Source organism: Saccostrea cucullata, unplaced genomic scaffold, assembly GCF_032062105.1.
Source record: "Saccostrea cucullata isolate Sc308-1 unplaced genomic scaffold, CSIRO_AGI_Scuc_v1 ctg391, whole genome shotgun sequence".
NCBI lineage: Eukaryota > Metazoa > Mollusca > Bivalvia > Ostreida > Ostreidae > Saccostrea > Saccostrea cuccullata.
This window is the reverse complement of record NW_026938695.1, coordinates 211575-234164: the sequence shown is the minus strand read 5'-3', so window position 1 is coordinate 234164 and position 22590 is coordinate 211575. Positions and strand designations below refer to the sequence as shown.

At 31.0% G+C, this 22590-nt stretch overlaps 1 protein-coding gene across 1 annotated transcript; it reads left to right on the top strand.

Annotated features, from left to right (window-relative positions):
- The first annotated feature begins 1093 nt into the window (after nucleotides 1–1093).
- On the top strand, nucleotides 1094–21669 carry LOC134250990 (heparan-alpha-glucosaminide N-acetyltransferase-like). Its single transcript, XM_062733355.1, has 17 exons — nucleotides 1094–1214; nucleotides 4119–4294; nucleotides 4518–4648; nucleotides 5992–6107; nucleotides 6928–6997; nucleotides 7474–7543; nucleotides 8436–8572; nucleotides 9083–9190; nucleotides 9413–9561; nucleotides 10107–10225; nucleotides 11954–12075; nucleotides 13369–13495; nucleotides 15934–16020; nucleotides 16288–16362; nucleotides 19840–19910; nucleotides 20322–20434; nucleotides 21263–21669. Exons 1-17 carry the CDS (start codon nucleotides 1181–1183, stop codon nucleotides 21439–21441), a joined length of 1884 nt encoding a protein of 627 aa, XP_062589339.1. The 5' UTR covers nucleotides 1094–1180; the 3' UTR covers nucleotides 21442–21669.
- The last annotated feature ends 921 nt before the right edge of the window (nucleotides 21670–22590 follow it).

Here is a 22590-nt window from a genome sequence, read left to right as displayed (position 1 = left end):
ACTTTCCATTATATCCATATACTAGTATTACATTTATAATATCTTACGTACCTAAAATTAAATTTCCTTGAAAAGCCTTAACGTTTGCATTTTTTATTGACCTATATGTACCGTTTGTTGTTTGTCTGTCAGGCGACACGAAACTCAAAAAAATATATAATAAAAAAATTGCATGCAACATTTAAATTTAAGTTTTCTTCTATTAAATTATTGCGCTAATCAAATAAATTAATGTGCTCAACAAAAGCAAGAATGCTATCAGAGTTATCTCCATTATTTAAATAATATTTTTCTTTTTATTTTTTCTCTATGTTATTGAATTTATGTGCTTATGTATCACTAATTAAATAGATGTTAATGATTATAAATCATTCTTTCCCAAATTATATTTTTAAAATATTAAGATGCCCTATACCTTGATGACTGGTTTTTGCCATTGCCTTTCTTTTAGCTTTTGAAATGAGCCTATAGACAATTAAACAAAGACATTAATTTTTTAAGTTCTTAATTTAGAACTTTTCCGATATATGACATATTAAGCAAATTCTAAGCAAGCAGTTAAGCAACCAATTTTAAAATTTTGGCTCGACAAGCTTATGAGTTATAAATATTAAAAGAAAATACCTTTTTTCCATTTTATCAATTGGCTTATCTTTAACAAAAATTTAATCGCATTTATTTAGCCAGAAACTATGCAGCGATCTGTACCAGCATTTAAAAAATTACTCATCCTTTTTAAAATTTCAAATTCATTATACATAATTAATTTTTTACGATCGATTTATGACCGTTTTACCATGTGCATATTTGTCAGCGACGAAGTCCATGTCGACGATTACGTTTCCGAGGGACAAAATTTACTTTAATAACCAACTCTCAATGACATATCAATCTTTTAGTTAATCATCCTCTAAGTTGGCGCTCTTTCCTAACCCTGCTAGATAATAAATAGTTTTCCGCCGTCTCTAAATCCCCCGTTATTAAATCACCTTAAGTTCCACAGATAACGATTTGTTAAACTGTCACAACAAAAATGCGCCCGCTGAAAATGAACGTCAATCTGCTTCACCAAGGTGTTTTGAATATTCCACCTGTATAAATCTTGTGTCGTCTGACAACTGAACAGCAGACGAGAGGCGCATTAAAGAATGTAAACAACTGTGTGTATTAAAACTGCACCATGAAGGCATGTGAGGAACTTATTGTAATATTAGGTATGTAAAATAGTTATAAATCTCCCCTTTGATGAATAGTTTCTAAACATAATCTTTTTTTATATGCTTAATGCTACGGTGTTTAAGTGAAAGGGAAGCGTATTCTATGCATCAGTTTTAAACTTTATGTATATAAGACTTCTGTAAGTTTATGTGTTTACCTTTCACCTAGTTTCAAATAATGAATAATTAATTGATGGCAAAATTTTAAGCCGGAAAAATAATTAATTCATGATCGATGTTGATTTCACGCACATTTTATGTTTAAATCCCTGAAGTAAAATTTGCATGTAGTTGTCAGACCATATTTATGCTTTTAAACTAAATTGGTGAACAATCATTTACAGCTTAAGATTTTTTTTAATTTCATCTTTGGATCTATGATGTTATGGAATAAAATATTACCAACTACACATTTTTCACTATCTAAACAGATATTTGTATGTTAACAATTGTTTTAGAGGTCTTCAACATGTAAGAAAAGACATAAGAACTTTTTCTTCCAGGTTTCTTGTTTAAAAAAACCAGAGATCGAGAAACCCCTGTATACTCTGAGATATAGATCATGATAAGTTCATCAACTTGCATTAAAATCAATCTAGGCGATTCGTCCTATTATAATTACCAAAATGAAGCTCCAGACAAAATGTAGATGAATGTAAATGAACAATGATTTTGCTCATACATTGAAAGTTCGTTTCAACTGAATAAAGTGTGCGTCAGGTGCCAACATGGAACACTGAAAACATAGCCCTGGATCATTTTTTTTTTTTTTTTTGCGAGTAAGTATCTCACGATTTTGTGGATGCTCATTCCTCTATGGCACCTAACCCCAATTTTTTTTGCGAGTAAGTATCTCACGATTTTGTGGATGCTCATTCCTCTATGGCACCTAACCCCAATTCTGAAGCTTTAAGCTATAGGGATCCGTGTTGGCTTTTCTGCCGATTTGTATTGTTGAAATGGACTTAAGAGCTGGGATACTGATCTTATTCTCCATATTTCTTGTTTTCATTCAAAGATTAGACAGCAGGATTATCATTAAATCACTTGTTCATCATGTTACTGATAACAAAATAATTACTCATCTGTTTTGCAGAGATTCATCGTTATTCTATTTTACACGCCCAAGCCTAATTTAATTAAGTTTACTGTGTTGCTAGGGGGATATAAACCGTTTCATTTAATCGTTTAGTAAAAACAAAACCTTCTGAAAAGGAAAGAATTCTTATAATCTGCCTATTAGGAGGTTTCTAATACCAGCAGCCTTTTCTTTGATTTCGGTCCCAGTCCAATTAGAAGACTCTGTGAAGACCTATGTGACTGTGTTTTGCCAATTCTGTAACGAAAATATTTATAAATTAAAAAGAAAACCAATGAATCTGAAAATCAAGGAAAACTACGTTAGACTAGAGAACAAAGGCATGGTTTATAACGGCAAAAAAATCAAGTCTAAGAAATGAATTTTTGAAATTATTTTAGAAGAAAAAGTTTTAAATATTTAGCAAATTTAGATCGACTTTTTCATTTTAAAGAAAATAAATTTTCTTTTCTTTTAATTGTTTAATTACAATTAAAATCATAGGTTTATATTCTTATCGGAGTAATATTATTCATTTTCTATATGAAAATGATTACTTTATTAATGATATTATTACAGATGTCGACTGCACTTGGCATTAATGTGTGCATTCTTTCTGTTTTACAAATTAGGAGTAGAGTTTAACAGCCCCCTGGAGGAATGTAGGGTATTTTGACCTGTACAGATCACCCTCCCAGCAGAAAAATGTCTCTGTGTTTGTCATTATACTTTACTTTGTGCACATTTTATTTGCGTGTCATTAAAATACTGCAGTTTTTGATCCTCAATAAATGGTGACAATAAAACTGTTACATGTGTTCATTAGTCATGGTTGTAATAATTTTTCTGTAGAATTTTCTTTATATATTTCAAGATTTTTTTAAATGTTGGATTTGATTTTTTACCTGTGCATCGGTTTTAAATTGTTTCAAATTAATTTAATCTAAACCTGTAAGACACAATCTTATTCGATATGATAAGGCAAATTTCTTGTCAGGTTTTTGAGAGATTAAAATTTTGAAGTATATTTGCATTAATGTCTTATATATATATATCTGAAAAGTAAGGATTTTCCGTATTTTCCTTTTCTTATCAAAACTCTACACATGAAACCTTTTTTAGGATTGTCATACAAATTAGAATATCAGTTTTTATTTTTATGTTTGGCAGAGAAATTAAAATATCAGTTTTTATTTCTTGCATTATTCTTAATTTGTTGGGTTTCGCAATTCTTTTGTTATAAAACTGCTTGCAAAAAACGTCGTACGAAAATTAGACAACCAGATATTATCGTCATTTTCTTTAACAGAATTACGTGTTTAGAGAGTGAAATAACTGAGAACTTTCATACATTAATTACATACAAATAAAGGGACGTGCATATCCGTCGACTGTACAATACTTCGACTCTGTATATTTATTTTTGACTACTTGCTTTATCGCTGAAAGGAGGACAGTCAATTTTTATTTAAACAGAAAAAATGACGTGATGAATGTGCTTGTTAGAATTCTATAGATATGAGATAAATTAATTTTAGAAGATAAATCTTTCATAAATAAATTTAACTGTGTGGTGTGACCGGTCGGCAGGGGTGCTCACTCCTCCATGGTGACTGATCCCAATCTGATGTTTTGGAGGTCCTTGTTTGCTCTCCTCCTATATTGTATGGTTTTATGTACTTTTGATCCTGAATACTGTTCGATATCTCCGTATGTTTCATTTTTTAACACAAAACCCCTCTTAAAAAGGAAAAAATTAAAATAGCTTTGTAAAATTTGTATACAAATATAATTGCTTGAATTTCATTTGTGGACAAATTCAGGCCTTGCTCTTAGAATCTCTGGATTGTCGGACTTGGTATTTGCCAAGGAGTACTCCAGCAAGGCCGGAAATCTGAAAAAGAGACCGGAACTAAGGTTGGATGAAGCATGGCTGACCATCAATTCTACAGTCAACTTCAACATTCTACTTTTCTCCTTGAATGATCAATGTTGGAAGGTAAGGCCAAATACGGTTATATTATCATAATGGTTAAATAATTCTTCATAACTTATTCTCTCTATATTAAAATTATAAATGCTATATTGAAACCAAGGAAAAACATTTCACTATTTTTGTTACTGTTTCAAATCGTTGTGATGTTAAAAGCATAGCAAATAATGTGATCTTGATTAACTTACACTTATAAATTATTTGTACAGTGTATTTTCATTAATTTTAGTGTAATCCAGTGTTTGTGGACACGATACCTATGCACAGCATCTACACACTTAAAGTAAACACTACATATGGCACAACAATTTATCTCAAAGAAAATGACCTAACAGGGAAAGCGGATGAAACGTTCTGCACGTAAGTTATGTGACAACAGTGTAAAGAAAATGTTTGATTTAATTTTCTTGTGCTTGTGCTTGATTACAGGCTCTTTTCTAAATAAATGCTTAGCTTTCATCGTAATTTGTTAACTCATATATATATAAAACGTTGCCTTGATGCAATTGATATCTGAAAAGAAATCTGATTTAAAATTTAGCTTACCATGCTGAGTAAATAGAGCAAAAGTCAACTTCTACCTAAAAATGGACAATTTTATAAAGAAAACGTACTACAGTCATTTCAGCCAGCGCTATGGTATCTGTCTTATCATAAAGTAAATTAATCTTATTTTAATCATTTTGGCTATCTATATCATCTGCAAAAAATAAAGAGCCATCTCAGGTCATAAAGTTAATTTTGAGCAGAATACAGACCTTTGAAGAACAAAAAGAAATGGAATCAGTTGCCATGGAGGAATAAGCATCCCCCGTCAACATTTTACACTCGCCGTTTTCCCTTTGTCATGATTGGGTAAACGTGAAAACAAAATCCTTCTATTTAAGGAATGAATTTAATAGCTACCCATTTTATACGGTATAAACTGGGTTGGGGCAATTTACGCTTTATAAACCGCGAAGCGGTTTATAAAAAAGCGTAAACTGTTCCAACCCAGTTTATACCGTATAAAATGGGTAGCTATTAAATTCATTCCTTATAATTTAATTTTCATTCATTTGATGTAAGAAAAAAAGATGATTGTTCTAACAAAATGACTTCAACTTGTACAAAATTTGAATGTAACGTCAGGCGGATTGATACATTTTTGACGTAAGTCATTGTGACGTAGGCAACCCATTTTATACGATATGAAGTAAATTTTTTATCCAATCAAATACAGCGTTACAACCAGAATTAAATTATAATGCAATGTGAAAAATAATGGTTTGATAAATTTATATTAAAGGCGTCAGCAGAATTCTAATAATTAATGACAACTTACATTGTTGTTTAGACTGTCGAGTTTCCTAGAACTGCATCATCCGGAATAATTATGTTGTCGAATATTAATCTTGTACGATAATTTTTAACTCATGCAGCTGTTAATATCTTCACTCAGAGAAAAGAAGCTACTTAAGAAACTTCATTACATGGATTTTTATGAAGGTTTTGAATGAAAGATATATACGAATATATACAGTCAAATTCATTCCGGTTGTAGGGAATATAAAAACATGACATGATTTTTATAAAAATCCCTCTTAGAAAGGGAACTATGAGAGTATGTTGGCTTACCGCTTGTTAAATGAAATCAAGTTAATTCAAGTTATTTTCAGTTACGATTAAATTATATCTAATTTTAATAAATAATTGGCTTTTAGATTTCACAAGAAATTTACAGAGACAGGAGATTATTGGATTTTCGTTACAAACCAAGAATTCCTCAATCATGACTGCAGCCTTCTCCAGATTAACGACCCTCTTCCGGCGGAAATGCGTAAGTCGAAATAATAACCACTCCCATTTTTCTTGGAAGATGTCACTATGAATGTCGGTTTTATCCGATGCTTCTAAAGAATTTTACTTCATCTAAATGTGGCTCCATTCTATTATGTGAAGTCGATGGTGCTCAGTTTGACAAAATACAACACAACATGATGTTTATTTACATGTACATGTAAAAAGAAAGACGATCATTTAACATATAAATAACAAATTATACCAAAAGATATAAAGCAGTTAAAATATGTCTCATTTAAAAAAATGTAAGGCAAGGAACAAAAATACAACGAACTACAAACACTACACCATAATTCTCGAGAAGATATTGTGACTAGCTAAAATTAAAATTCCTAATAATACCACAATCCTAAAACAAGCAAAGTAAAGAGTATCATGACAATATAAGAGCGGAAGATAATCTCGCGAATTGCATATAAAAGGTTCAAAAAGTGTCTTCCGTCACAAACCAAAGCTGTGATTTGCAAGAATATTGTTGCCCTTTTTCTGCACAAAACACTGATGATTTAATCAAAATTCTTTCAAATATTTGGTCAATTTTAAAATCATATACAGTCGTATGTTCAGTAAAACTAGAAAGAACACTGTCTTTTTCTATTCATTTTATATAATGTTCTCCATCCCATTTTTTTTTAAATTTTTATTCTATAATCTACATACAAAATATATAGAGGTAATGCCTCCTCAGAGGCCCTCACAAACATATAATCACACTGGTCTTTGATCTCAGGTTGTGTTTTTTTTTTTACAAAGCATTAATCTAATCAGATCTTGTTTGTTTCATTGCTTTTCCACAGCGATATTGTATGTATTTGGGGGACTTCTGGTGCTGTGGATCATCGGAGACATGATAGTTAGATTAGACAGGTAATTATGTAGTAATTGGCATTTAACTTGATTTTTGTCCTTTGATATTGATAAAATAATGTTTCAAGATCTCAATTTGGGTTTTCTTTGTCTCAGTTCAAACAAATTAATACAGAAATGATTTGAATACAGTTTTCGAAATCCGAAAAGATAAAAATGTAAAGATCTGATCCTTTAAATTTAATATGACGATGGGTTAAGAGTTTGCTAACATGATAATTTCATGCAAAATAATCTTCATTTTTTAGCAATTTTTAAAGACCTGAGTAAACCGTTTGTTTACATCATATTACCGTATGGTTAGACAGGTTCTACTTAAATAAATGCATGTATGGACAAAACAGAGCTACACATGAATTTTTTTTTCTTTTTTCTCTTATGCATGTACTCACATTCGTAGCTTTAACAAGCATGATGAAAATCCTCCTGCTGTATTGAAATTCTTGCATGTGCATATTCTTTTCATTTCTTTGCAGAAAGTACAATAAATCACAGTCCATAAATATAACGGATCCGGAGAATGCGCCACGAAATTTACGAATGAAGGTAAAGTATATTATGCACATTTGTGTATTTCATTATGAACTAAACTGCGTTTATTCACTAAAATGTTGTCGTTCTCTGATTACAGCATGTAATGAAAAAAAAAAGAAAATGACTTTCTTGAAAAGAATATATTTATTAGAGAGGAAAATATACCACAAGGAGAAGGATATGGAGATAACGAACAGTATTCAATCTCGAAGTCCATAAAACAATACAAAAAAGGAGCAGAGCAAATACGGACCTCCGAAACATCAGAGGTGGGATCAGGTACCATGGAGGAGTGAGCATCCCCTGCTGACCGGTCACACCCGCCGTGTGCCCCTTGTCATGATCAGGAATTAACGGAAAAATCTGTCGTCAATTCAGTGTATAAATAATGCACTAACAATTGGTATGAAAAACGTCAGTCAGCATTTGACTCAATGATAAATTGTATTTGCAGACAAGTTCATTGTATCGACCATAGAACTTACGAAATGATGACTTTGAACGAGACTGTTGATATTCTTGTTTCATCACCTTGCTTGTCAATAATTTACCTCGTTTTAGAAATTGTTCCTACGTAGAGCATGCTCTTGCGTATCGAATCAACTGAGATATATACACTCCGTATGCGAGTTATGAAGGTATATTGCTGCATAAGTAAGGGGAGTTGACGACAGAGAAGTTAAAGTCATCACGTTTATCATATAGCTGGGTTAAAGTCTTTTTCAAGTAAAATATCCAAGTATGAAACAAATGTGTCAGACTCTGTCGTGTTTTTAATCTCAAGCTCTCCTGGATATATCGTAAATAATACATAAATAATAAATGATACAAAATGTTTCTTAATCTGTATTTATAATACCATCTAAGTAATCATCTTATTGAAGTGTAATTTGATCTTTTCTAGTCTCTCCGACAAACTGCCAACGGATTTTCAGACATGAACGGACAAAACGGTTTACCGAATGACCAAAACGACGCTCACCAGCGGTACTCCACACACAATAAAAGAGAAAGACTGAAATCACTGGATACTTTCAGAGGGTTGTACTTTATAAATAAATGTATCTGAATGTTTACCATGGTCTTCTACACACTGTGATGTGTAGGGCAGCTAATGTGTCTGAATACTGTGATAATAATTGAGTTTAGATTTTCCTATATTATTTGTGTGTTTGAAAAAACAAAACAATGTGCTGTCACCAATTAAGAATTTCCTTTATAGATTCATCACAAGTTTCGAATAATACACTTTTTGGTGTAAGGGATATTCTTTTGCAAGTATGTGTCTTTGTACATTGCACAGTGTACTATTCATGCCAATTTTAACATTAAGATTCTTCTCAATATTAATAAATATAAAAAGTACGAATAAGAAATAAAATTGAGTTTTAAAGACGACGGACACCTCTTGATGTATCAATTTTGCTCAAAACCAAAGAGCATTGTCCTATACGCCTCCACCGAAAATTTATTTCTTTAGTTTTTTCTGAAAATTCTTATATGAATTATGGGGAATCGAATTCCGGTGATATATGTTCTTTCTTTTTTTAGATTGAGTCTGATGATTATGATATTTGTCAACTATGGAGGTGGGGGATACTGGTTTTTTGACCACCCTCCGTGGAATGGATTGACAGTTGCAGATCTAGTGTTTCCATGGTAACATTGCGCGTTTATTTTTCTTTATTTTTTTATTTTGATATCTCTTATAAATCAGACCATTTCTCGAACAATCCTTCGTCAACGCCTCATTTTTGTTGATGTTGAAAGAAATTGTGAGCACAAAAAAACATTATAATTGCATTTGAAGAAAAATCAGTTTTGATACGGAATGTTTCATTATTTTAGATTAAGATTTCTGTATTTTTTATGCTTTAACAGGTTTGTTTTCATTATGGGAACAGCAATGAATTATTCCTTTCGCGGTATGAAGAAGAGAGGCGTCCCTAGATATAGAATGCTATACAAGGTTCTCAGGAGGGCAATTCTTCTATTCTTTATTGGGATTGTTCTGAACACAAATTGGGGACGTAAGTATATATAAATTTCACACGTCCTGAAATTACATATGTACATGAAATCCCCTAAATATATTTGACATACAGTACATGTTACTATATAAGAATTATGAATGTAATGCGTACTCCATATTCTGTAGCTGACATATGTTTATGCCCCAATGACTCTTGTTAAGTTCGAAATCTGAGAGTTCATTGTTGTTTTTTACTTACATTATATAAGTTCAAACTAATTCAAAGACTTTTTTGTATCCTCAAAGAAATAAAAAATTAAGTTGCTCAACACTGGCTATAGATAAAACAAAGTGTTTCTATGGATTTTCATTCTTGCTTTGGAAATGTACATGTATTACCTAAAATCAGTCCCGTTTATGTTCAGCTTTGTGTGGTTATAATCCAAATAAGGAATGGTCTGATTTTTGCTTTTGTCTGCTTTTTTGGGGCGAGACTGAATTTGCAAATTTACTGTTTACTCAGGAATGTCGACTTTGCATATGGAGCAAGCTGTGTAAGTTTCCCATCATTTTACCCTGGTATGCTGTTTTTTTTTATTTCAGCCGTGGACTTGAAGAATATCCGTATTCCCGGTGTACTACAGAGGTTTAGTCTCACGTACCTTGTTCTGGGGCTCATTGAGATCTGCTTCTGTCGGTACGATACGCCAGATAAATACCAGGTATGATCACATCACGTGTTATCTTTCTTGTTCTGTTGCTTAATTCGGTATAAATATTTGGTATGATCACATCACAAATTATCTTGTTGATTTAGACTTGCTTCTGTGGGTATTCGATAGATAAATACATGTACCAGGTATGATAACATCACGAGTTATCTTTCTTGTTCTGTTGCTGATCGATTTAGATTTGCTTCTGTAAGTATACGCTATTCCTAGTAAATACTATACATGTATAAGTACCAGATATGATTTAGAAAACAAGTTCCCATTCTTTTTTCTGGGGCTGATAAGATCTATCAGTACCACTCCCTAAAAAAATCCAAACATGATCAGATTACAAGTTATTGTGATCAAATAGGAATATTTACGTCACTTACAAAATTACCATAATAATTTTTAAAAAAAATGATTTTTGAAACCATTCTTATTTATAAAGCATAATGATTTCAATTAAAACCTAATAATTACATACGGTTTGTGAAGGCCTTCAAATTTTGCCCTATATTCGGCACTCAGAGCCAATGAGCAGTGAGGGTTCTTTATCGTGCCACCGCCTAACGTGACATTGGACCCATTTCCGAAAGACCCGTGACATTCACTTCTAGTGCCGATCGCTTGGCGAAGGAACAGTCACTACCTATGTTACTTCTTACATGTAGGTTTAATGCGGCGCCGCGAACGAGAATCGAACCCTGGCCTCCCGATCACGAAGCAAACGCTCTACCACTAGGCTACCGTGACCGGTTCTAAAGGCATATATAAGATAACAATTAAATTGTTCCTTCGCCAAGCGCTCGGCATTTTTAAGTGAAAGTGTTAGCGCTCAAAAATTATGGGCAAGGTTAAATATTTTGTAAACCAAAAGACACACACGATCAAAAGATGAGACTAACTATAATATTTTCCCCTTTTTTAGCCCCCTTCCCCATTTTGAAGAAATAAAGTAACCAATTGCAAGCTTAAGGACAAAAAGTACATTTCAAACCCATGCTACGCTTACTCCATATTACTCTATAAAAACTTAAACGGATTCGATTCCCGAGTTTCACGTTTTTAAATGAGTTTTCCGCTAAGAGTATCAGATGTGAATAATTTTCTGATAAAAAAAAAATCTCCAAAATTTTAAATTAAAATAAGGACAGGAAAATCAATTTAAAAAAAATGAAATATATTTTTCCCCAAATCTCCTGCATATTTTTTTCATTATTTCATTTCATTCATGATTGACGTAGTTGAAGTTTTTAATCTGAAATATAAATTAGTAGTCAGAAGAACAGTTGAATACACAAAATCCAACATTTATTAATTGATTTCTTTCTTTTCTTGTATTTTGTTATGTTCGAGTAATATTCCCTTACGAAAGATAATATGCTATCTCACAACGCGAAATGCAATAACAACTTGAAATGTTATAACAACGCAAAATGTACTAAACTCAGATTTCTACATTTTGCGCCAACCTTGACACGTAATTCCGCAAAATGGGGAAAACACCTAAAAGACCGTTTTACATTTTTGCTTTACTAATTTCTGTATTGGTCTCAACGCAAATTGTAATACAAAATGTACAGATCCCGGTTTGTTACATTTTGCGTTGTTCTTACATTTCACATTGTATTATCATTATAATTATATCTGACTTAAATGTACTACTAATTTTAGAATTATTTTCTAATTGTTACAGGACCTTTATACTAATTAATTATTCTTCTTTGATTGTTACAGGACAGATGTTGGTCCCCTCTGAGAGACATTCTACTGTTCCTCCCACAGTGGTTTCTGTCTCTTGGGATCCTAGCAGCATATGTATGTTTGACCCTGCTTCTTCCCATAGGCGATTGTCCGACGTAAGTCTGGAGAATCTTTAAAACAGAAAACCAAGAAAAAAAGCATGACCCTTTTCTTATGAAGTGGGTATTTTTCTGATCTTAAGCATGATCTAAAGCATGGTATTCATACTGGTTATTCTTTATACGTTTAACGTCAAATTTGTTCCATGTTGATGTTGGATTTTTTACTTACAATTGACGATAATTGCATCATAATAACTAGGTACTTGATATAATAAATATTAATGAGACAACCAGCTTTTCCATTGTCAACTTTTCTAAAAATGTTCTAAAATAGCAATATTCCACCTGCATATGATGCTTCTGTCTCAAAGCTGATTTTATAAACAAGATGTGTTTGCTTCGCAACAAAGTAAAAAAAAAATTAGCATATAGGTCATAGTACTATCAGTACATTAGTAAACATACCAAATATGAAGTCTACATCTCTCATGGTTCAAAAGTTATGGTAAAGGATCTATTTGTAGCATATAAACCCAAGGTCATTGACCTAGGGGGATATAATATACATACCAAGTGTAAAAAGTTGTGTCCAAAACAAATATCACAAATTCATATCTATAAATTATAGAGAATTTATAACACAATTTTAAGACAAATGTGTTCATCGTTAAGAAAATGTCTTTCTTTCACTGACCGACAGATACAAAATGGTCAGACCCCAACCTTCGAACACGAATATATATACAGTAAGTTCAATGAAAAGTTTCATAATATATATAGTTGAATTTGAGATCAGTGTAACATTTCGGTGCCTTAATGGCATGAATAATAATTATAGACACAGGTTATCATTTATCAAATGTGTTTTATATAACACATTTGATACGATCTCTTTTTGTTTCTTTTGAGATTAATAAAAGTCCTATATTGAAAGTGAGCACGGCTCTACAGGGGGATTGTTTATTACATCTTTACTGAAAAAGCATGATATAACGATCTTATAGAACTCAGGAACCAACAGGAAACACCTATTACTTGCAGCCAAAACGTTTGCCCCAATTTAACAAAACCTGAAAATGTTTCGGCAAAAGTATAATTAGGGTCGGGTAAATGGGGGACTATCTATTACATCTTTAAAACTCGGGGTAATATTCTATTGACGTCTCGAACCAACAACAAACACCCATTACTTGCAGCCATAGGCTCGCACCACTTCAACAAAACCTAAAAATGTTCTGGGAAAAATAAAATAAGTTTTTAGGATGTTAAGGTCTTTAAGAAATGTTACAATTTTATAAATGTTCAACCCGAAAATAAAGTTTTGTGTCCGTTTTATTATTTTTACAGGGGGTACATTGGACCAGGCGGGCTACACGATGGAGGACAATTTTATAATTGCACGGCCGGAGCGGCCGCTTACATTGATATCATGGTGCTGGGTAAAAACCACATATACGGAAAACCGACACCTCATGTAAGTTCAATTATTTTTATCGTGCAGTTTTATTTTTATTTACATGATATGTATGCATATTAAACAGACGTTCGAAAAAAGAAATTAGTACTGATAATAATATTTTTTTGATAAATGTTTAAAGAATAAACTTTGTATTACGGGTCTCATTTACAATCTAACAAACATTATATTATATTAATGGTTCTATAACAAAGTGGAACTTGCTGAAGATAGGTCAAAATGGTATAGTCATGTGGACGTCATGTAACATTCAGGTGAAAAGAACTCTGTACCTGACAAAATGCTTACTAAGACATTACGAAACAGTTTCCTTTTGAATTAACACATCATTTCATAGGTATTATTGTGAACTATTCAATTCTATCTGTATAGTTTTATCAAATTACTTACAAAATATTTGCAGGTGTTGGATAGCTGAGTTTTTATGGATAAAATACAAGTAAATAATGATAAAGAAAATATAGTGCAGTTACGAAACATGATATTCAAATTCTTCATATTCGATTACTTCTTGCATATGTGTATAAGATTTTGATACTCTATTTGTATACCATATTCAATTTACTCTGAAATATGCAATGATCATAAAGGCTAAAATATTGAAAATACTGTAAAATAAAAAGATTTGTAGAAATGATACAATGTATTAGATGTTTGTATATATTTTTTTTTTATCCCAATGGCATATATTGATAAAAAAAAATATACCTTTTGTTTATTATGTCGATGCATTCAACAAGAATTGATTCAAGGAAGGTTTTATTTCCCCATTTATTATTGAGTAAATCTTATTTATAACAATGAACATATTTGTTGTCTTTGATTTTTTCAGCAAATTATTAAATCTTTAATGAAATATTTTAACTAAATTTTTTGGTATAACTTTACTCATGACAAAAATTCATTGATAAGAAGCCACCTACTGCACATTATACACCTATGATTCTTGTGTTAAATTTCAATTTAAAATTAACTAGGTCAATGACCTCATTTTCATGTAAACCCCTAGATTTCTGAAATTAAATTTTTCACACTATGACATTTTTTCTTCACTCACAAAATATTACAAGCAACAAAACTCTTTAAATAATGAAATATTATAGCAATGGAACAGAGTTCCTCCATATAAAGAAATGTATGGTGGCATATTTCTGCCCCTTGTGTGCAAGTTATTTTTCTATCAAATATGTCGAGGTGGATTATACAATGATTAAAAATTATATAATGCAAGAAAATTGCAATCAAAAAGTATTTTAAGAAAATCTTCAAAAATCTCAAATATCGCCAACAAAAATGCTAAATGCTACTTATTTATGTTAACATGCAAGAATTTCAACAAATAATGTCAACATGCATGGTTGACATGATTATTTTTAAATGCAACTCATTTATGTAAACATGTGAATTTAATGTTGGCAGACATTATGTCTACATGCGAGTAAATATGTTCACACTGTTTTATGTTGACATGCAAATTATAGGTTCCATGTCAACATATTTAGCTTATCAACATAACCAAGTTGCATGTCCTATGTTGCATTAGAATAAAAATTGCATGTTAAATATATAAGTAGCATGTGTAAATAAGTTGCATGTCAACAAAAATTATTTTAAAAAAAGTTGCATGTCAAATATTTATCTTGCATGTTAACATAAATAAGTTTTAGCATGTTGAAATTCAAACAGATTTTTTCAATACTTATCTGATTGCAATTTTCTGCATGTCAACATATTTATGTTGCATGTAAAACCCTCTTGCAACATATTTGATAGAAAAATAACTTGCACACAAGGGGCAGAAATATGCCACCATAGAAATGAGTAGAGTTTGGGTCATAAATGTGATAATTATTACAGTCCGAGTTTCCTCTGTCATATTTATATTTTTCCCTATTTATAATCAAATATTACAAAAATCTGACTGATAAGAACTCTAAATTATTTATACGCTCAGGTTACTTTTGTTACCCTAAATCTCATGGTATTAATATTATATGGGGTCAATGATCAAATTATTGAGATATGTTGTCTGGATTGGTTTTTGTACATATTTTTGAATTGAATTATTTCATAGCATTCATTTTTTTGAAATAATTTATGAGCTATGATATAAAATTAGCAAAAAGATATCTTTAAATACATGTAACCCTAACTTTGTGATTAATATTACAAGAAATAAAAATTTTGACAAAAATAAAAAAAATAAAAATTTAGTCCGAATTTCCTCTGCATAGCTATACATTGAGTTTTGTTCCTGTATATGTTCTTCAAGTACTAACCTAATAAATTTTTAAATTGATATTGAGATAAAACTTAGTTATTTTATCCAATTAGAACAATTTTTAATTTAACAAATTATACTTTATGAAATTTCCTTTCTGATTTTTGAAACCTGAGTAAACGTCATCCTTAAATGTACTGTCCCCCGATTTCAGATTATATACCAGACAACAACGCCTCATGACCCTGAGGGGATTTTGGGGACACTATCTTCAATCTTCCTGTGCTTTTTAGGATTACAGGTAAACTTATATCTTTATTTGTTTAAAAATTGTTTTAGAAATTAGAAAATACATAATTATTTGTCCATAAAACCCTCTAGTACACAAAGGCATACATTATATACGAAATTTTTAGATCCTGTTAAAAAAGAAATGTGCCATTATTACAGTCGTGGATGAAATTTACCGTAACTTTACCAATAAATTATTTAAAAAACACTCAATGTTAATTAGCAATTTATTTTTTAATTTATATTCAAAGCCTGTACACAGATGTATTTCTTTCAGTCTGGTCGAATCCTTCTGTATTATGTTGGTCATGCCAGTCGAGTGGTTCGGTGGCTTATTTGGGCAGTAATTACGGTATGTATTGTAATATTATCAGTATATGAAGAATAATTTCAAGTATTATAATATAAAATTGGGTACTAATGGGATTCAGATGCATTAATTGGGCGTAAAATATTACATCTATGTATCACAAAGTCTGACACATCTGTTTCTTTATTGGTAATATTTACTTCAAAAAGACGTCAATGTAAACCTAACAACACAGTTTTTGACTTCGCCATTACAGTTTCAACATCGCTTCATTATAAAGCAATATTCCCTTATTATATACATATAATGTATATACCTGGTATTTCTCAGTTAATCCGATGTGCAAGGACGTATGAACAATTTTCTTAATCGAAGTAAGTTATTAATAAATAAGTAGATGTAACACGTATATCATTTAATTTCTATAAAATACTTGATTCTGATTGGTTATAAAATTCTTTTGATAATACATAAAATCTTTGTTGCATAAGCAGCCGGAACTACTTTGGCTGTCTTTACATGTATATTTCCCGCTTCCAGGTTACTTTGTGAAGGAATAATTAAATAATTTTACTTTAATAAAAAAAAACCTGTTTGCCATGATAACACTTTCGTTTCGTTTTGAATTATCCCCCTTTGCTAAACAAATCAATTTTAACAACAATACAGTTTTAAAAACAGAAATCACTGTTAAATGTAGCAATTTATTTTTTAAAAATTTATTATTCTAAAAGCCTGGAAAACCGTTAGATGTAAATCTGTTCAATTTTGGGAAAAGAATGATCGAGAAAAACGACACTGCCTGAATAAGGACGGAATTCCTTTTTTATCTCAAACAGTCGGAAGCAGGCTCTTTCAGGCTTTACAGCATTGACAGGTTGTGATACTTCTTTATATGATCGGTTTGAAATTCAGATGAAAAGATGTGCAAATGAAATCCAAAATTTCTGTGACCTAACGTTAGAAGTGTTAATATGGGCGTAAAATATAACATCATTTACAACAAAGTATACACACCTGTTTTGTTATTATATATTTAACACAACAGATAACTTTTTTGTGTTAAAAACTATAAATTATTTCAAGAATGTTGGTAATGACACAACAATATTTGAGTAAGCCCTTTTGAATTTCAGCAAAGTTTTTGATGAATTCGTGCGCACTGTTTTGATGCGTAAATTTAATAGAAAAGTGAAAGAAAGTTTCATTTTATTAATTTAAAATCATAATTAAATGATAAGAAATAAATGTATATATACCTTTTTTCCTTTGATCGATGTAATCCGAAAAATTTGCAAGGAAATTTTATTGCGCTACGCGCAACAATTTCCTTAATTTTTCTAAGTTACATCGATAAATAAAAAATATTACATTCATTTCTTAAATCAATATGTTTTTCACACAAGATAAACATGCAAGATAAACATTTATTGTGTGTAAAACAATACAAAGCAAATATATACAAATAGGCAAAAAATCCCCCCCAAAAAAACAATATAAAATTTTGTCAGAACGAAAAAATCTATGTTTTTTATATTGCAAACAATTACAATGTACGTGGATCACCCGAAAACCAGCAATCCTCAATTTCTATGGCAATGGCGGTTACACTTGTGTCGGTCCTTATGACGTTAAATTTACACTAACGATATCATGAGTGAGAATTGAGAAATTTTGTGAACATATCTCAATATCTCCCTCCACTATACCAGAATTTATTTGGGATGAGATGATTATAGAATACAAATTAAAAACTATAAAATTTAAATGCCTTATTTCTAATGTTAAATTCAATTTGGACATTGCAAGTTGTCTGTGTTTGAAATTAAAAAATAAAGACGATGTATTCGAATACTTGACATACCATACGTATTCAGTTTCTTGCCAAGTCAATGATTGATCTATATATTTGGAGAAAAGTATTAAGGAGACACAAGTGATAAGTGTAACGCCCTAATGCAGAGATTTTTTTTTGTATTTAAAAAAGAATTTTGGTAGGCCACTTTAATTACGATATAAGATTAATAAAAAATATTTTTTTTTACATTTCATTTTCCAACAGTTTTTAATGAGATTACCACAAGTTCTGATGAAATTTAATTAATGCGTACATGTATTTGGTGATTTCAAAGGATTCTTATCGAAACTAAAAAAAATTTTTAGCTTAACAAGAAAGTTCGTTGACCATTCTCTATACATGGTTAAACCATGTATCTATTCGAAAATGTATATAGTGAGAATTTAACATTTGAAGCTTTCATAAATATTGTTGTATTGGAATAGTTTTTAAACAGGGAAAAAAATTACTTTTTTCACATTATAATAGATCTTGTAAAAATGCTGCCAGATATTGGCACCTTATACATTTTAATGAGATTTTACGTGTAAGGCAGTACAATTTTTATGAGATCATTGATTTTGGTATAGGATTGGTAATTTGCTCGCCAACGACTTATTCCTGAACACTTAAAGGTCTCAAAGAATACATCAAACCATTGGCAACTGTTAGTACAAGGTTTCAAAAAGTACATCGAGCCATAGTCAAGTGTTAGTACAAGGTCTCAAAGAGTACACGAAACCATTGGCAAGTGTAAGCATTTTCCCCCAACAAATTTCAAAACTTTAGTAGCACCTATGTCCTTTTTTTTCTTAATGAATAAATTGTCTACAACTTGGTCGGATTTTGGATGATAATATTTAAAAATTATAAATAGATGCGAGTTACATGTTTAGAAGTTCAATTCCAATAAACAAACAAAAACTGTACTTCAAGCCCAATTATTGCGATGTCTCCCTGCCGAATGCAATAGAATGAAGTCGTCCCTGCGCTAATGTAAAATTAATGAAGGACAAAATGAAATAAATGGAAAATAATTTTCAAACGCAGTACGATACTAGTAATTACTGGACTGTAAAGAAAGCTAAAAGAACATTTTTAGAGTATTGAGTAAAAACGATACAAGTGCCTAGTAATGGGTCCGTCTGTATGTATGTCCGTCCGTATCTTTTTTTGAGTACCTCTTTAATTAACAATAATATTTATAGACGAACGGCTATATGTGCAGTGAGAATATGTGCATCTTGTCGATAACGAAATCCTCGTGTACTTAGTGATATTGATTTCCTTTTTCTTTTATTTTTATGTCACGTTATTGAGCATCTCCGATATGAAATTAGGGCTTTTTCATGCTTACAGATTCACTTTACCGTTATTTCCATCCATACATTATATACATGTATACATGTATTAGAGCAACCTTTTAAGTTTCTTTACGCAAAGTACATATATCTCTATTTTCTAATATAGAATTAACATTGTGCATGACTGAAACTCAATTCTAAGGCAAGTCAGAGAAACTTTAATAATTGCACCCCAATATTTTCTTCAAACGATATTTTAAGAAATGAAACTTTATAGTTGAACAATTATTCACAAGATTTATGTCTTGCAAAAGGTCATTAAATGAAATCATGTTGATAATATAATACTTGATAAAAATAATGTGATGTCGTTTCCAGGGAGCCATTGGAGGGACGCTGTGTAAGTTCTCTATAAATGATGGCTGGATTCCCCTCAACAAGAACCTATGGTATATATATAAAAAAGAATAAAATGTAATAACAATAATATAAAAAAAAAAGAAGATAAAAGAAATTTCAATTGTGTTTTTAAATATTTTGAAAGTTTATGTTTCCTAATTTTCTTTATTGTTCAACCACTTTGTCATTACTTTATTCTTACAATTATTATAGTTACTTGTCAATCTCTGAATTTATCAATTGTTTATATTTATTTTGCGTTTTTTGTTTGTTTAAATTTAATTCTCAATTTTATGTTTCAAAAAGTTGTCTCTTAATGGAAACCTTAGCCTATATTTTCTTATAAATTTGACCTTTAATGACATTTAATTTATATACCTAACATAAATGTTGAATTTAATTATTGTGCCCTAAATATTAAGATACAGTGTACATGAATTAATTTGGCTGAAATGTTTCAGGTCGGTTTCGTTTATAATGGTGACCGCCTGTTTTGCATTCATCCTTCTCTCTCTTCTTTATCTTATCATTGATGTTGCCAAAATATGGGACGGGACTCCTTTTATTTTTCCGGGTAAGACATTAGAAATGAATTTGGACAAAAGGGGTGGGAAATCAAATCGAATTGTTTATAAGAAGATTATTTTCGTAATTTTCATTGGCTGAAAGAACGTCACGTGATATTCCTCCTTCTGTGATGTCGACGCGAAAGTGCGTCCGCGGAAAATGATATCGCACGACACAACGTTCGGTTGCACTAAAGTTACGTAGAACGTGAGGTAATAATGTAAGAAGCGTGTTTAAAACATTTTGAAAGGTAATCACAGCCGATACTGTTGTTCAGTTAGGACTGTGTCTGTGCAGTTACTTTGAGTGATTATATAATATACTTATTATGGACTTCAGTGAATGGTCAATATGTGGTTATGAGGACTCTTGGCAATTGATATTGACCTCAGACACAGAAAATGATAGCGACCTCGCAGGCTTGGTCGCTATCACTTTCTGTGTATTCGGTCGATATCAATTACCATGAGTCCTTATAACCATATATCGACCTACACTGAAGTCCATAATTGTATAATAAATTGACAATATGAATATTCTTTTAACGGAAAGATATAATAAGACCAAAGACTGTTATTAGATATTTTCAAAATAATTATTTCTGCTAAAGGTACTCTTAAATATTTTAAAGGTGCACATGCAGAAAGTTTTCATTTTAAAAACAATTCTTATGAAAGGTTTCTATTTCTATTTTGCTACAATCATTTTTTTAAATTGCATTAATTATTTTTATGCGGAAAATATATTTGAATCTAATTTAAAATTAATTACATTTTCGAGATTTTCTTGTATATAATTACAACTTTTAAAGATATAACTGTCTTTCCATTTACAGGAATGAACTCTCTGGTTGTGTACGTGTGCCATGACGTGTTTTATCGATTTTTCCCTGTCAACTGGGCGATGGAGAATCCGATGCACTGGCACTTACTTCTGAAAGCAGTGTGGGATACAGCAATATGGGTTGTTTTGGCGTATATTCTTTACAGAAAGAGGATATTTATTGCGCTGTAAACTTTCCTTATGTTATAAAAACGTTTTTATTATAAGCATAAATCAAATTTTGATACTATATTTTTGATGAATTGAACACTTGATATTAAAAAATATATTAAATGAATAACTATTTTCATGATCAGCGTCATTGCGTATACAATCATCTAGCACGAGAAACAAGATGTACATAGTGTCCATAACTTCAATAAAATAAAAGCTATGAAGATAAATAATTGCAAAATTTGATATTTTATGTTATTTTTCAAACCTCTAATATGTTGATAACGAAGACACCGTGAGCGTGGATTTTTAACAGGGTATGCCTTCTCCTCTAAGGCACTGTGTCCTATTTGAATTTTTGTTGCTTGTCTCTTATGCCCTTTCACAATTTTTTATTAAAATTGTTTTAGATTCTTTATTGATAATCATTTTTCTACAAATTTATCATCATTAAAAGAAGCACACGGCGGGTAAAACGTATCGAAAGAAGATTTCGAAATCATCCATTCATATGGATTCTAATTTTAAAGGTCAATGTTTTCTCTGCTTCCAATTCATATTTTTTCAGTGGACTGTTTAGCTTATAGTTAATAGCTGCTCGTCATAATGAGACATCACATCAGTAAAAGACTTGCAAATCAGGTGGAAAGTGAAAAAAGGAAAAATAAAAAACATGGATGGATTTTTAAAAAAAAGTGCTGTGAAGAGGGCATAAACTCAGACTCCCGGAAATACCAAAGGTGGAAAATGTAATGACCCACCAATATAAAAGAGAAAATGGAAACATATAAATCATTTTACCAGTTCCGTTATCCATGTATTACCTGGTGAGTTTAGTTCTTGTTCAGATCGAAATTCTATTATAAGGGAATTCTGAGTAGCATTATGCATTTCCGGCCTGTGAGTTGTGATTGCTCAGAAAAATATTACCCACAATGGATTGATTTTCATCATGCCTAAAGGACTGTTCCCTTGATTACTTTTTCAATAAATAAAGTGTAGCTTACACAGCAACACAATTTTTTTAGATCAAAGTGCATTCTAGTTATATTTCCAGCATTTAAAAGGATAAGTTAGAAAATCAGCAATTGATTCAACATAGTGCAAAAAGCAAATTCCTATTCAATTAGGCAAAATTATATTTTGCTTCTAAATAAATAAAAGTCT